We start from the raw sequence: 13,876 nt of genomic DNA on the forward strand, positions 1-13,876 counted from the left end.
AGGACTGTCTTCCTTCATCTGAGTGTTAGATGCTGTTCCAGTGATGAGAAAAGATGAGAAATTTCGCTCGTACTGCTCTAAATTTAATGGAAAGTCGTTATGACAGCTCGGGGTTGGGGTTATGATCCCTCTCTCTGTGTGTTAAGTCTGAAGGACTGGACACCTCAGGATGTTCGCCAAAGCCAGACAAAACCAGAGCTGACCTGATTTAGTGTGATGATAGTCCTTCTTCAAGCAAGAAGTTGATCTAGATCTCTAGAGCTGCCTTCCAACCAACATTTCTGTAGTGTGTAAATAGGCACTCCTGAATCCCAGTTTTGTGTTTGGATGGACATACAAGGTGTACAAGTCCTGTCTCTTTGTCTGGCTCCTAAGTTCTAACATTAGTCAGGTTCTTTTGATAATGTATAATTCCCATTTTCATTCTGAATCTACCTGATTTTTCCCTGACTTGAATTTAAGAAGTCTCAAAGCATTGTTTTCTGACAGCTTCAGTAAAATTCCTGCTTTTTTCTGGAGATTAAAAATAGTCTGTCAAGTTAATATGTCTCAGTTCTTTTTTTAGCCTAGTACCTTCACCCAGTGGGTAACTTGGGGGTTTTTTTGGGGCATCATCTGTTGGAGGTATATGTCTCAGTAAGGCATGGGGCAGCAGCTAGAGAGATGTACACAGTATTGTGGCAGTGTCTCCCTTGCTGCAGGAACCCAAGGGCCAGAGACAGCTGTCCCATGGACTGACCAGCTCCATCAAGCACATAGGGTAGAGGAGCTAGAGAGATGATGGGTGTCATGGTATGTATGCTTGATTCCCAGCTGCAAAAAAGCGGAAAATCAGGTAGATTAAAATGGAAAGCATAAAATTTGAAGGTGTGCAACCTCTGCAATGTTAAAAAAGCCTCAGCTGCAGTTCTCCAGTCATCTGAGCATTTTATTTTTTGTTTACAAAATCAAATTTGGCCTGACTTGCAAATTCATAGATAAATTTTTCAAGTTAAATTGTTACCAACAGAATGTGAAAACCTTTGAAATGTCATTAATCAACAATGTTATTCCCAGATTATATTTTATCATCATGTAACACTGCAGTAAATTGGCAGGAATGAAAAATGATTACGACAGAAAATGCTGCAAAATATGTAAACATTTCCCTTGTTTCACATAGCACTAATATAGGGAGCAAATTTTGCAATCCAGGACAATAAAAGTTAAAAAATCTGATGCTCAAAGTCATCAGGGAACATGAAGAGTTATCTGAAAATATCTCCAAGGGAATCTAAAGTGACAGGAAGATTTTGAAGAAGAAGCTGGAGAGCCAAGGAGTCTGAGATTGAACATACTGTGGGGCTTTCTGGAATAGGATAAATGAGATTCAGTAATAGGGAATGAGTGAGGTTAAGAAGGATCTGACGGAACTAAAAAGGAATGCATTCCTTCTGAGAGAATAAAAAAATCCAAAATTTTTTAGAAGATTTGAATAGCTATCCAACATTTGCTTAATTCAAGGGGAATACAAGAACAGTTCAACACTAGTGAAATTAAATATTCAGTGAGAGAAGTAAATTGAACAGACAAGGATCTGATAAATTTCTTAAATGAATGCCAATGTGGGAGAAGACTATACGAGGATGAACAAAACACTGTGTTTGAATTCTGAAGTGGAGCAGACATGGAGTGCTGAGCCCAACATGCATTCTAAGACTTTTGGCAGACTTGACAGGAACCCACTAAGAGACATAAATGTACATACAGTACGAGTTGCAGTTAGCACCACAGCTTAATGGTAGAGACAATATGGACAAGTTGGGTATTCTCTTTCAAGTCTGAAGGATTTTTTTTAGGTCTTCCTTTTGAATGAAATAACTTCTTAATGATTATTTTAAGTTCTTTCTCTTTGTACTGTGACTCTGGGATTGCTGATTAGACCCTTTTCTGTCTGAAATGTAGAGATGGGTCATTCTTTCTCCACTTTGCACAGTTGTTCTTCATTTTAAGTAGTATATTCAGATCAGATGAGATTTAATATTTCTGCAACCTTCATATGAAAGACATATGCAAAGATAAATATAGTCTGGAAATCTGAATCTACTCAAGAGGTTAATGAACATGAGTCTGTAAGCCTCTACAACATACAAACTACTGGTTTCAGCTATTTTATCAGATTTGGTAATGTGATTAACCTGTTCATGAAATTCCCTTTCTTATGCAGAAATGACTTTTCTCGTGCCAAACCCACAGATAACTCTTATGTCACCCTTTCCCTGACTTCAGCCCAGTGGTCGCTGAAATCAATGTTTTGCTTCTTATGCTAGTGGGAGTATGCTAGTTGGAAAGCCAATGGCTTTCAGACCTTACTGATTAAGGCAGAAATGCTCACTGTCCAACTCCTTTATTAACACAGACACATTCTGACACTTGGCGATTCAACCATTTTTTTTTCAATTGAAAAAGAGACATGTTTGGCCATGAGTCAAGTGCCTTTTATATGTGTGTATCCGTATTAAGCTTCAAAAGGATTACCAGCTTCCCTTCTCTGTTTTAGTTATAAATTGATTTAATATAAAATACAAGTTGAGGCTATCATATAACCTTCTCAAGGCTTAATTTGGTCTGGTAACATGACTAAGGTGTGTCAAACAGTAACAATCCACATGAATCATGCATTAGAAGGTGATCAAAAGATTTTATTCAAACACACATATAAATCTCAAGAAAGATTACGGAATATACCTGTATCCTTTATATGCTGAGGCAGATAATTTATTACTGCTAATCCTGAAGATTGTATTTATATCCATTCATACTCAGGAGTTTGTCTGAATGATTTTACTACATACTTACTCTGTCAACAGCAGCCTTAGATTTCTGACATGCAGCCCACTAAGTTTTAGATCTTATATCTATTGAACACATCTGTGAACTGAATTCCATCTTGGAAATAGGTTTTATTTACACCACATTATATCAAATATAATTTATGTCAGTTTCTGCTTTTGTGACCGGTTATTCTGCTGGGTGAAGACAGCAATATGTTTTCAGAGAAAGAGATTGTTTATTTCTAGGTGAGTTAGAAACAAAGAGCCATTTGTGTCTTGGGACTATGTAACCAAAAGGAGCAATTGTAGCCTGGACTCATCCTACACAATCATGGGAACTGGTAAGTAAAGTTCCCATGTCAACTGAGGTCAAGGAAATCCTGGGGAAATAAATACTCTACTGTTTTATACTCTTAAAGCCTGTGAAATTGGAAACTTTTACTCTAAAATGTTATTGCCTCAAGTATGGGGAAAAGTAAATTTTCATGCACAGTGGGATGTTGCGCCTGCAGCTCCACCCCACAAAAAGCAGAAATAGTGTTTCTACTTCCATATACATCACGCTGGAAATGTGCCCATGTAAAATACGTTTAAACAGCCTAACATAAAATAAGATCAACCTTCTGAAACTATAAGGAGGAAAGGACAGTTAATTTCAAAAGATCATTGTAAGAATATTGATAGAGATGGGAAAACAAAACTATATTCATGCTAACTCCCTCTATTTAAGTTCAAGAAGATGAATGTTCTGGGTCTGTGATATGTACGCAAGGATCATCCAGTTAATCTCAGTCAACATGTCCATCACTTAGACACAGAGAAATTGTTTGTTATAAAGAACATGTGATTTTTTTGTAAGAGATGCGGTGGGGCAGTGCAGGACTCTGAAGTAAGCTCAGCAGCTGAAAGCAACCAGGCACATTTCCCTGTTCTATTCAAAATGCTAGACACACTTTTCTGACACCTGTCCTCCAGTAATAAACACAAATGGTAAAGACATTTGAAAGAAAAATTTAAAAGAAAATTATAAAGAAACCAGTTATGCAATTTTGCTTCTGAGCCAGGGCAGAGGAAGGAGAAATCACCACTCCTGGAGGCCAGTCTCCCATTGCACTGGGAAGTGCCTGGGCATTGTCACATGTCTTTTCAATCCTAGCTTAGACTGCAAAAGATACCACTCTCCTGAGCAACGCATCAGCACACCAACTCGAAATCATTGTTCCCAAGAGCAACGGAGCAGAGAGGTTGTGCAAGCGGTCCTTAGTTCAATTCAGTACAGAGTTAAAAAGAGTGACAGTCATGGATTGCTTGAGCTAATTTGGCTGACTTTGTGCTAAGCTAGACCAAAAATGCCCTCACTTTCTGTTCCATCAGGTTTTCTGTGGGACAAGTAACCTTCAGCCTAAACCCAGAAATGAACAGGTCAAATTAGGCCTAAAACCTGTCAGCTATTTGCAAAGCAAATAGTGCCTAAGTCTTGAGAGAACACAGAATAAGAATTGGAGAAGGCTAGTCAGTTTTCATCAGTTTGAGACATCTGAAAATGCCTTTTTAGACAACTTTAGAGGATTATGTGTTTCATTTTCTCTCTGTGCTGATTATGGAGCATTTACTATAGACACATGAAAGTTTGCAAGAAAAATCAGAATATATTTTACGGTTTTAAGAAAATCCAGTATTCATTATTTAAAGGTATGTAGGATATATTATGTTTGCTGCAGAGTATTGTTATAAAATTGTAGATAAAGCCACTCATCAAAGATTAACTATATTATGAGAAGGAAGGGGAGACAGAGGAGAAAAAGAGAGCAAGAGAGAGGTGGGGGGAGAGAGAGGAAGAGGGAAGGAGAGAGAACACCTCCATTTATTGTCAATGACTGGAAACCTGCCCATTGTGGTATGTGTTTTGCTGCACTCTACTTCGCTTGAAGGCTATGAAAGATCTTTTACTGTAAATTTAAATTAGAGGTTTTGAAATCAAAATGATGATGAAACAACCAGGATGATTACATTTTTCTACTGTAGAGGATGCATTAGTGTTTTATAATATCAAATGCAATATCATTTTGGAATAATATACTCCATAAATGTAGCACCACCACATTTTTCAGGAGCAAATCTATCTAGGCTATATATTAAATAATTTTTTAATCTTTTTGTGGTTTGTAGCCCCCTGAGCACATTCCAAAGGATATATAGTCTCCTCAAGTAGCAAAATTGACTGATAACAGGCTTGCTTTTCTTAGCTATCTGTCATGGGGACCCTAGTGATAGGTTTCCAGAGTCCCAAGACCAGGTCAAAAGAACTGAGTTACAGTAAGCTACCTTCAACATGATTGGAAAGTAACAGAATGATAAAAATTCATTTTCTACACAGTAATTTCTCTTGTAACTGGAAACACGGTGTTTAAGTGTGATATTTGCAAAAGAATTCGGTGAACTGCACTTCTACTAAAACTGCATTTTCTTACAAGTAAGTAAGGAAGAGAAAAATGACCGATTTACCTGTTAGTTGGTAGATGTTGCAAGGATTTGATAAACTGGGGATAAACAATCGTGGTATTTGGTGAGCTAACCATCTCTGGCTTTTCCTGCTGGGTTTAGATCAAAAAAAAATATAGGATAGGATTTTTTTAGAGTGCTTAATATTGGCCTACAGGTCTCAGCAGTAACAAGGTAGGCAATGACTCATTCAGAAAACAGAGAGTCTGAATCACACAGTATTTGCCTCACTTGGACAAACACTTCTGAACAAAGAGAAAAGTGTTTAGGATTGGTTCAAGTATTTTTAAGCTCAAGTTACAGGTTTTTAATACGTAACAGCATGTGTTCGCTGATTTGAGTTTCTTAGGGAGCTCAGATGTATAGATAGGTCAAGATCCAAGAAATCAATCCCAATTATTTTTTCCAGTTTTCTAATCTTCTGCTGATGAATAATGAGAGGCTGAATCCTGGACCTCTCCTGTTAAGGGGTAGAGAAAAATGTGCTCTGGTGGATTCAAGAATATTACTTGTAGTGCTTTGAAAATACTCAATATTTAGACAGGAGAGTGACTAAAACATTATCTTCTTTGTCACTAATGTGCTTAGGGATTTTAACCTGAAAAGTATTTTGCAATGATAACTTGAAGTTAAGCTAGTTAGGTGGCACTTTATGGATAACTAAGTTCCTCGTGTTAAGTTCCGTATTTACTTTAGGCTGTTTTCTTAAAAATACAATTTAAATTTATACTCATAAGAATTAAACAAAATACTGACTAAGCACTTCTTTGTCTATAACAAATTTTCCCCAAGGATTAACTCTTCTTTTCCAGTTAATAATGAATGATATTGGATGGACTGCACTCAGCACTTTATTTCATTAGGCTGATGTGCATTTCATGGCCATGCTTTGCTGTGAGATGCCATGTCACTACTTGGAAGACATTAAAAAAGTGTCCGAAGGGGAGCATAAGAAAGCTATGTTGTTGTTTCAGTTGATCCCCCTCCAGACCCTCTTTTACTGTCTCCTGTGTTTGTGAAACTGTGTAGCTTTCAGACTGACTGTGTTATGAACTTCTAATACACTGTTTAAAAGGACATCTCTAGGGTTTTTTTACACAAGTCATTAAATCACAGCACTCTGTTTCTGCTGGGTTTTTAAACAGACAATGATGGCAGTGGTGGGCTCAGCTAGAGAGTGAGGGGACATACGCTCTGTCTTGATAGCTGCTGACCCTCTGGGAGTTTAGGAAAGCTGAAAGGTTACTGGAGTCTTTGCAAACAAAGGAAGCCAAAAAGCAATTATATTAGCTGGGATTTGTCCATATTACAGCTATGACTGTCATCATCTAATATACACGTCATAAACCTGATGAAATCATAGTTTCCCTAGCAGTATAAAGAAGATTATTTTTTCCAGTCTCCTTGATTTTTTTTATGTTCCTTCAGAGTCTTCAGCATTTTGGGACCATTCTTGGCTTTCAATCAAGTTGTCTGGGGGAACGTCAAGACAGAAAATAGAGCAGAAAGCAAGGGGTTTTCTTCATTTGTGTTAGCTTCATACAAGCATAATTCACAAGAGCTTTGTCTGATTTACATTAGCATAAGCACAGGCGAATCAGGCCCAAAATTCCTTCCTTCATACTCCTTTCTATCTAGTCAATTAACTACTTCTTTAGGAAATGATTGAAGATGTTACATTTACATGAATATGGAAGAAATATGAAGTGATTTCATACCTGTAGATTTGTTGTCTCTTCAGACCACCACATTTCAAAGTCTTTTTGCAGCTTCATCTTGACTTTTTCCATAAGAAGTTGCAGGTGCTCAATCTCTACCTTCAGCCCTTTCAAGCGATTGAACATTGATTTATAACTAATATGAGAAGAAGAAAGTATATTACAGATCTGTCAATACATATCTGAACAAAGCTTTATCCTACCTAGAACAGTTACAGATGTAAACTACAAAAGAATATATAACAATCAATCAGAGATGCAGGGGACACAGACAGAGTGGTGGTAGGAAAAGACATCTCATATTTTATAAGAGCTTCACTGTACAATAAAGTACAAGAAACTTATCCCACAAAGCTTTTATTTCACTAAAGAAATTACTGAAATTCAAGTGGGATCAATACTGATTAACAGTTACAATACAGGTTCAATCAAATATGTCAGTTATTTCTTTTGATTTCTCAGCATGTTACCATTAATAAACAACTGGTCACCAGAGTCTGGATTCAGATAGGAGCTGAGGACTCATTCCCCTTTCAGATGGAAGCTTCATTAATGAGGCCTCTTGGCTAACTTATAGTTGGAGATTTACCAGTAGTATGAAATAGCCAGAAGTTTCCTCACAGATTGCACATACTATAAATGATAGAAAATTATTTAGAGTTGATATCCTTGCATCTATTTTCTTTTATCCTCCTGGCTACAGCAACATTAGAGCAAATAGAAGAATTGGTTAATCAGTGCATATTCTGCATATTATTTACACTTAATCAATCCTGTACAGCCTAAAGATTTTCCTTAGGTCAAGGAGGGCAGGACATTTCTGAATCAACCAAAAAGGTTCACAATACATTTGGATTCAAACAACAAGTTTCTAACACTGATCCTCAGGGAGGACATTAAGCTATTTTTATTTATTTTTAGCCTTTAGCCCAAGCATAAATTTTTCCCACTCAGGTACTGTGGCATCTTACAGACAAACCAACAGCATATACACAAATTTAAAAATTCTTAATGAACCACAAAGCTGACGTTTTTAAAATGTCAGAGACAGCCTTGAGGGTAGTTGTGTGTGCAGAACTGTAACTAATATACTATCAGTACAATTTATCTTCTGAATAATGGCAGAAGTTTGAGGCAGAAATAATACCTTTTTTTTTCTTCTTCAATTTTTGTTCGAAGTTCCTCTTCTACAGGATCGAGCATATTTAGTTCTTCAGAAGGATTGGAAACAGCTATAGGAGAATGATCAGATGTAAACAATGACCATATGATGTCAAAAGAAGCAACTTCTAATTAGAATTAAAATTATTTTTAAGAGGAAGGTAATGAAATGTGGGTCATTAACCATTTCTCTCTTCCGGAAATGTTTCTTCAAATTCCTTATTTAGGCCTTACGTAGTATAAGAGACACTTGACAACTTTAGTGATTAGTTGCTTTTAAATTTTTTTTTCAGTGAAGATTGGAAAATTTATTTTAGATATGAATAAAAGCGAGCTTGCCAGTCCATTTAAAAAGTTTGTCTTTGGCATAAAACCCTACCAAATGCATTCAACCTGACCATTTTGGCTACAAAGACTAGAACAGCAAAGCTGTTGCAAAAAGAAGAGACAACAGTAGCTGTGCTGGTGCCTGGAAATAGAGTAACAGAAAAAAGAGAAAAGACAGATCATGAAGGAAAAATTAACTTTGTAAGCAATAAATTCAGACAATTAGTATAAATAAGGAAAATGTCCTGAAACTATGTGAGAAATTTCTCAATGTAAAGGAGAACTGAGGAAATACTTTAAGAGTAGCCTAAGATAATCTAAGCAAGCAGCTTAGGATTTCCCTATCCTGTAACAGAGCTAGTTAGCATGCAATACACAATATGCTTATTATGAGAAATGGCAAAACAGTCTTTCCATCATGGTTTATATGTTCAGTGGTGAAAAGAAATGTGAAGTTACCTACTAGTATTACAACAGTTTCTATTTCTAGGATGAATGAGAATAGTTTAAGGTTCCCAAGAAAACATGCTTAACCTTTCTAACTGAAGAAAAATGAAAGAAACAAAAGATTTGCTGTACAACACATGCAAGTTTCCATTCCGACTATTATTTCTGCCAAGAAAATAAATTCTACCTCAACCTGTCATGAGGCCTGAGGAGTGCACCCTCTCTTCAAGGAGAGGAATTCTGTCTGGAACAAGAGGGCAGTAATGACCCCTCTCTGCCTGTCAGCACGCCAGCCGAAACCATTAATCTTTTGTTGTAGCACCCTGTAGCTTAATACAGATGAAGCTGAAAAGCATTTTATTCATTTAGAGTACTCAGGTCAAGCATGCTAATACAGACAGCCAAGGTGGACAAAGCCCATGCACAATTCTCATTTTAGACACTGAAAGGCTTTGCTGGATGTGCAGGTTACAAAAGAAGGATAGGGTGAAAACATTTGTCATGCAGAGGGTACCCTCAAAAGTTTAAAAAATAAACTGCTTGGAATGTTAAAGTGAATGTGCAAGCCAGGAGGTGCAAATATCACAGCAGAAGAGATGCTACAGCAGTGGCATTGTATAACAAGCTATAACCAAACACAAAAGATAAAAAGAAGGCCATAATAATCATGTCAGAATCTTTAAGAAAAGCCTTCCAATGATTACAGGGAATCAGGATTTTCTGATTTGTCAGATTTCTTCCTCAGGAGTAGGCATAATGCGGGAAAGCGCAGAGCTACACAGGGAACTCGAGGGGAGATACTCGCTGCAGAGCTCCTGAAGGTCCACATTTGTTCTGTGCTTCATGAATACGCAGCATGCAGGCTTGAGAGAAATATGCTCTTGTGGAACAAACTGAAACGATTTAGGGAGTTACCTCCTCCCAAGTGAGCCATACTCACAGGCCATGTGAGCATCCTTAATATGTTTCCGTGCAAAGCCAGCCAGGCTTAGCTTGAGCTGTCTTCAGCAGAGGTTAAAGGGGACTCTCCTGAGGATACTGAACTGCATTTGGCTCATACACACAATCTGTTACGGTGCCTGAGTTCAGGAGGTAGCAGCTCTAGCCCCTTGTAATGAAGGGAAATAATAAAAGTGGAAGACAGTAACATTTTAAAGTGTTCATGCTGTTTCTGAAGTGAGAACTTCCCTATATGAAAACATCACCAAATTCTGCTAGTCATTACAGAGTGATGCAAGGCCATAATACTGCAGCTTTCCTTCCCTGACTTATTTGGACATCTAGTACTTGGAAAAATATTTTCCACTGGCTCTCAAAGGGCAGCCAAACTTAGGCAGAACTTGATCACTTTTGTATAAAAACACTGAGAAAAATGTTTTTCTGCTGCTGCTTACACTCTGTAGAAGGGCCTATTTGGTTGCAAGTTACCTCAGAAATAATAATGAAGCATTTTATGTGAGACAAGTACCTCTATGACACAAAGGCCCCAGCATCCTCAACCCTGAATACAGCTACACCCATTATCTCTAGCAATATGCTGGTGATAAAAGCCAGAAACACAGCTATGGGCAAGGTGAGCAGCACAAAGCTTTGCATATGTACACAACAGAAAGAGATGAGTACACTGCAAGGTGATGTGGCCCCAGCAGCAAAAATAGCATTGGATCTTTCATCAAGTAAATGGCTACAACTTAGACATCCATCAGTGTGTTCCAGTCACAAAAGCAGAAGAGGTCTGATCACAGTGTCAGGTGAAGTCCAGCGGTAAGTCAAGTCTAGGACATGCCTACTTGGACACTGCTTTGTAAGTTCTCTGATGTCTTCTCCCATGCCGTTGCAGTCTCCATTTCAGCTTTTTCTCATGCCTGCTCATTGCAACAACTGCAATGAGCAGGATGTGAACTGAATAGCATTCTGCTCTAGAGACTAGACCGTTTTGAATCTGCCTACTGTAATATATACAGATGAACAGATGCCTCTTTCCTAAAGTTCCAAGCAAAAGAGATCTATGACCTGGTGGAGTGTATTTCAACCCTTCCGTCTGCTGCCGCTTCTGCCTTCTCCTCATTCCCTGCTACCTATTTTCTCCCCTCTTCCCTTTACATTTCCTGAATCCCTGCAGTGGCCTCTTTCTGCCCCTGGGTTTCTGCTGCTGCCACCTCACACATCTCTCCTTCCACCAGCCCAGGCAATTTCAGCTACAGCTGAAGCTAGGCAGCTAAGGCAGAGGTTACTGGCTCATTGTATCTCATGTCTCATGTTAGCATTCTTCATCAGGTAGGCTCAGTTATTTTAAAATAGCATGAGAGGGACAACTGAGTGAATTGACAGTAAAATGTAGAAAGCATAATATTTACTCACAAGTTTAAGATGGATACCTAAGAAGAAATATTTTATTTTTGCTGCAGGTTTTTATTCCTCTAAAGAGTTTCCTTTTGTTGTATATATCTGCCTGCCCATGCAAGAACAGAAAATGTTTACTGAAAGATCAAATCTTTTTATCTATGTATTAACCACATCTATACGAAGTACATGTAAATTAAGAAAAACTGCAAATTCACGAGACCAACTTTTGCCCATATACATTTAAAAATTTGCAATACATTAAGAAGTGCAGAGGTGCTATTGCTGAAATATTAACTATCCAATATCACTTTTGCAACTGCACTGAAGAACATGAAGTGCTATCATCTGTTTTGTTCACTCCGGGTTGACGTTTCGTTAATTGATTGACAGTTTGTCATATAAAACTTGAAACTAGTTATAATTATTTTATTCTAATGAACGGGTCAATTTTGGAGCACAGGAAGTAGTGAATTTTACGGCACATTCCACATCACCAAATCACACAGTACCAGAAAGAAATGATAGCACCTGCTAACTGGATCACTATTTCAAGGCATTATGGCAAGCATGGATGAAAAACACTATTTCTAGCATGAGATAGCAAGTGTTATCACCATAGTTTACTGAAAGCTGGCAACAACTTGAAATACTCTGGCAAATTCTTGTCTACAAGTCAGAAAATTTTGCAAGAAACTCTCTGTGACCCTGAACTTTATACTCTCATATATTTCTTGACCTAAGTGTATCCTAGAAGTCAAACTCCTAGGGATTTATTGTCTTGTGCCTCAAATAACATTGTGCCCTGCCCTCCCACTGTACAGTTGCAGTCAAAGATTTTCATTTTTTCACTGGATAGTCTTGTGTTTATCTGCTTAAATTTATAGTCACTTGAAGTAACCAAATTTAGAATTTACTTCAGTATCCAGTTAATATTTTTACTGCTTTATTTATCAGCTTTGCAGCTTTTGGCAAACTCCAGCTTTAGTGTTTTCAAACCGGAGCATGTGCTGTCATTTGTTTTTTTAAAAAAGAACTACCCATCCATTGTTATTCAGGATCAGCTTACAAGTAATTCTCCCCTTCGTCTGTCTTATTTCTCCCCTGGGCCATGTCAACTTATGTTTGTCAGTGGGCACCACATGTGTACCTTGTACAAAAGCAAAAATGGGTATGCACAATGAAACTCAGGAGAAGATGAAAATACTCTAATGTCTGGAAGAGTTTATATTGTGGGTTTTAGAGCAATTTACCCCTAATCCTAATGTAATAGATTTTTCAAAGTTTCAGCCAGTTGGTCATGAGCATACATTGAAACAAACTGTCCTATTTTCAGCACTTTACAAGTTAGTGCCTGTGTGTGGGATTAAGGGCATCTGTATTTTGTTGATTATTATTTTTATTTTAATCACTGAATTTAGTAAAAGGGTCTATTGGTATGCTGCTTTTCTTTGTACCATTGTATTGTTTACTGTTTTACTGGCTTAATGTTGGCCCAAACTAACTGACTTCCAATGCACACCTGGAAAGTGGAGCTATTTTTTCCAGTCTCTGTGAGCTGTTTTGGCTAAATACAGACTCAAACTTCAATTCCCTGAAGTATCTTCTTTGAAACTAGTCATCTATATATTTGCTCCTGAAAATACATGGCATATGAAACAGAAGGCGTTGCCTTCACGTCAGCTGCACTCAAGCCATGAAAGTTTCTGAAACCATTGTGGCTAAAAGTTCTCTGTTGGTTTCCAAATATACAAGTACAATATAGTGAGGAAAGAAAAAAAGCAGCTTCAAGTTTAATATGTTCCATACACATCAGTTGATCTAGTGGAATAGTAACATAGCTGGGTCTTAGGAAGCCCCTACTAACTCAGATTCTGCCTACACTTAATAAGTACATTGTACCATTTGATTACACGAGATTATTGTTGCATCATTGATCTTGTTCATAATATTAGATAAAACCATACCTGATATTTGAATGATTTTTCTCTGCCTCCCAAGAAGGAGTGTGGTTTGTCATCCATAAGTTTTGAGACTTCGTTAGCATTCATTTCTACAACATCCAAGAGCTTTTATGGAAAATAAAAAGTTTCTTTTCTAAGTTTTGTCATGCTCTTCTTGAAAGAAAAAGATGGAAAATACCTCTGAAGTTGGTTGCTTATCATGAAGCTGAGACATTAGGAACACACTGCCACCAATGTGCAGACTGCAGTTGCAATAAGACAGCACCATAACTTTTGTAAAGCAATTCCTGGCCAAGATAAGAACTTGACTGAGAATAATATAGCACAACTTTACTGACAATAAGATATACCTAAGGGTGCTAAAGGTGCAGTCATGCTGCATGTCACAGAGCATAGAAGAGATACCGAAGCTTAGTGCATCCATATTTCTTGCTGAGGATTCTCAGATAAGCAGATGGAAGTTTTGTTTCCACTCTCCCACCTGGCTACTCCGTTAGCCCTCTAAAAGAATTTCCCGAATGCTTTTCTAAATGTTGGTATGATATATGACTTTTCCAGAAAAATTCTGAAGCCACAACCATAGGATTTCTTGTCAGCAGGA

General features: G+C 37.6%; 1 protein-coding gene across 1 annotated transcript in view; it reads right to left on the bottom strand.

Annotated features, from left to right (window-relative positions):
• The window catches only part of KIF6 (kinesin family member 6), a gene marked incomplete at its 5' end in the record, with an annotated part of 121,131 nt that overhangs the window by 5,887 nt on the left and 101,368 nt on the right, over positions 1-13,876 (bottom strand). Inside the window, 3 exons of the mRNA XM_010289513.1 lie at positions 5,319-5,411; positions 7,032-7,169; positions 8,181-8,265. Of these exons, the coding sequence (XP_010287815.1) occupies positions 5,319-5,411; positions 7,032-7,169; positions 8,181-8,265 (316 nt within the window). The remainder of the gene's footprint in view (positions 1-5,318; positions 5,412-7,031; positions 7,170-8,180; positions 8,266-13,876) is intronic.

Source organism: Phaethon lepturus, unplaced genomic scaffold, assembly GCF_000687285.1.
Source record: "Phaethon lepturus isolate BGI_N335 unplaced genomic scaffold, ASM68728v1 scaffold13346, whole genome shotgun sequence".
Classification (NCBI taxonomy): Eukaryota; Metazoa; Chordata; class Aves; order Phaethontiformes; family Phaethontidae; genus Phaethon; species Phaethon lepturus.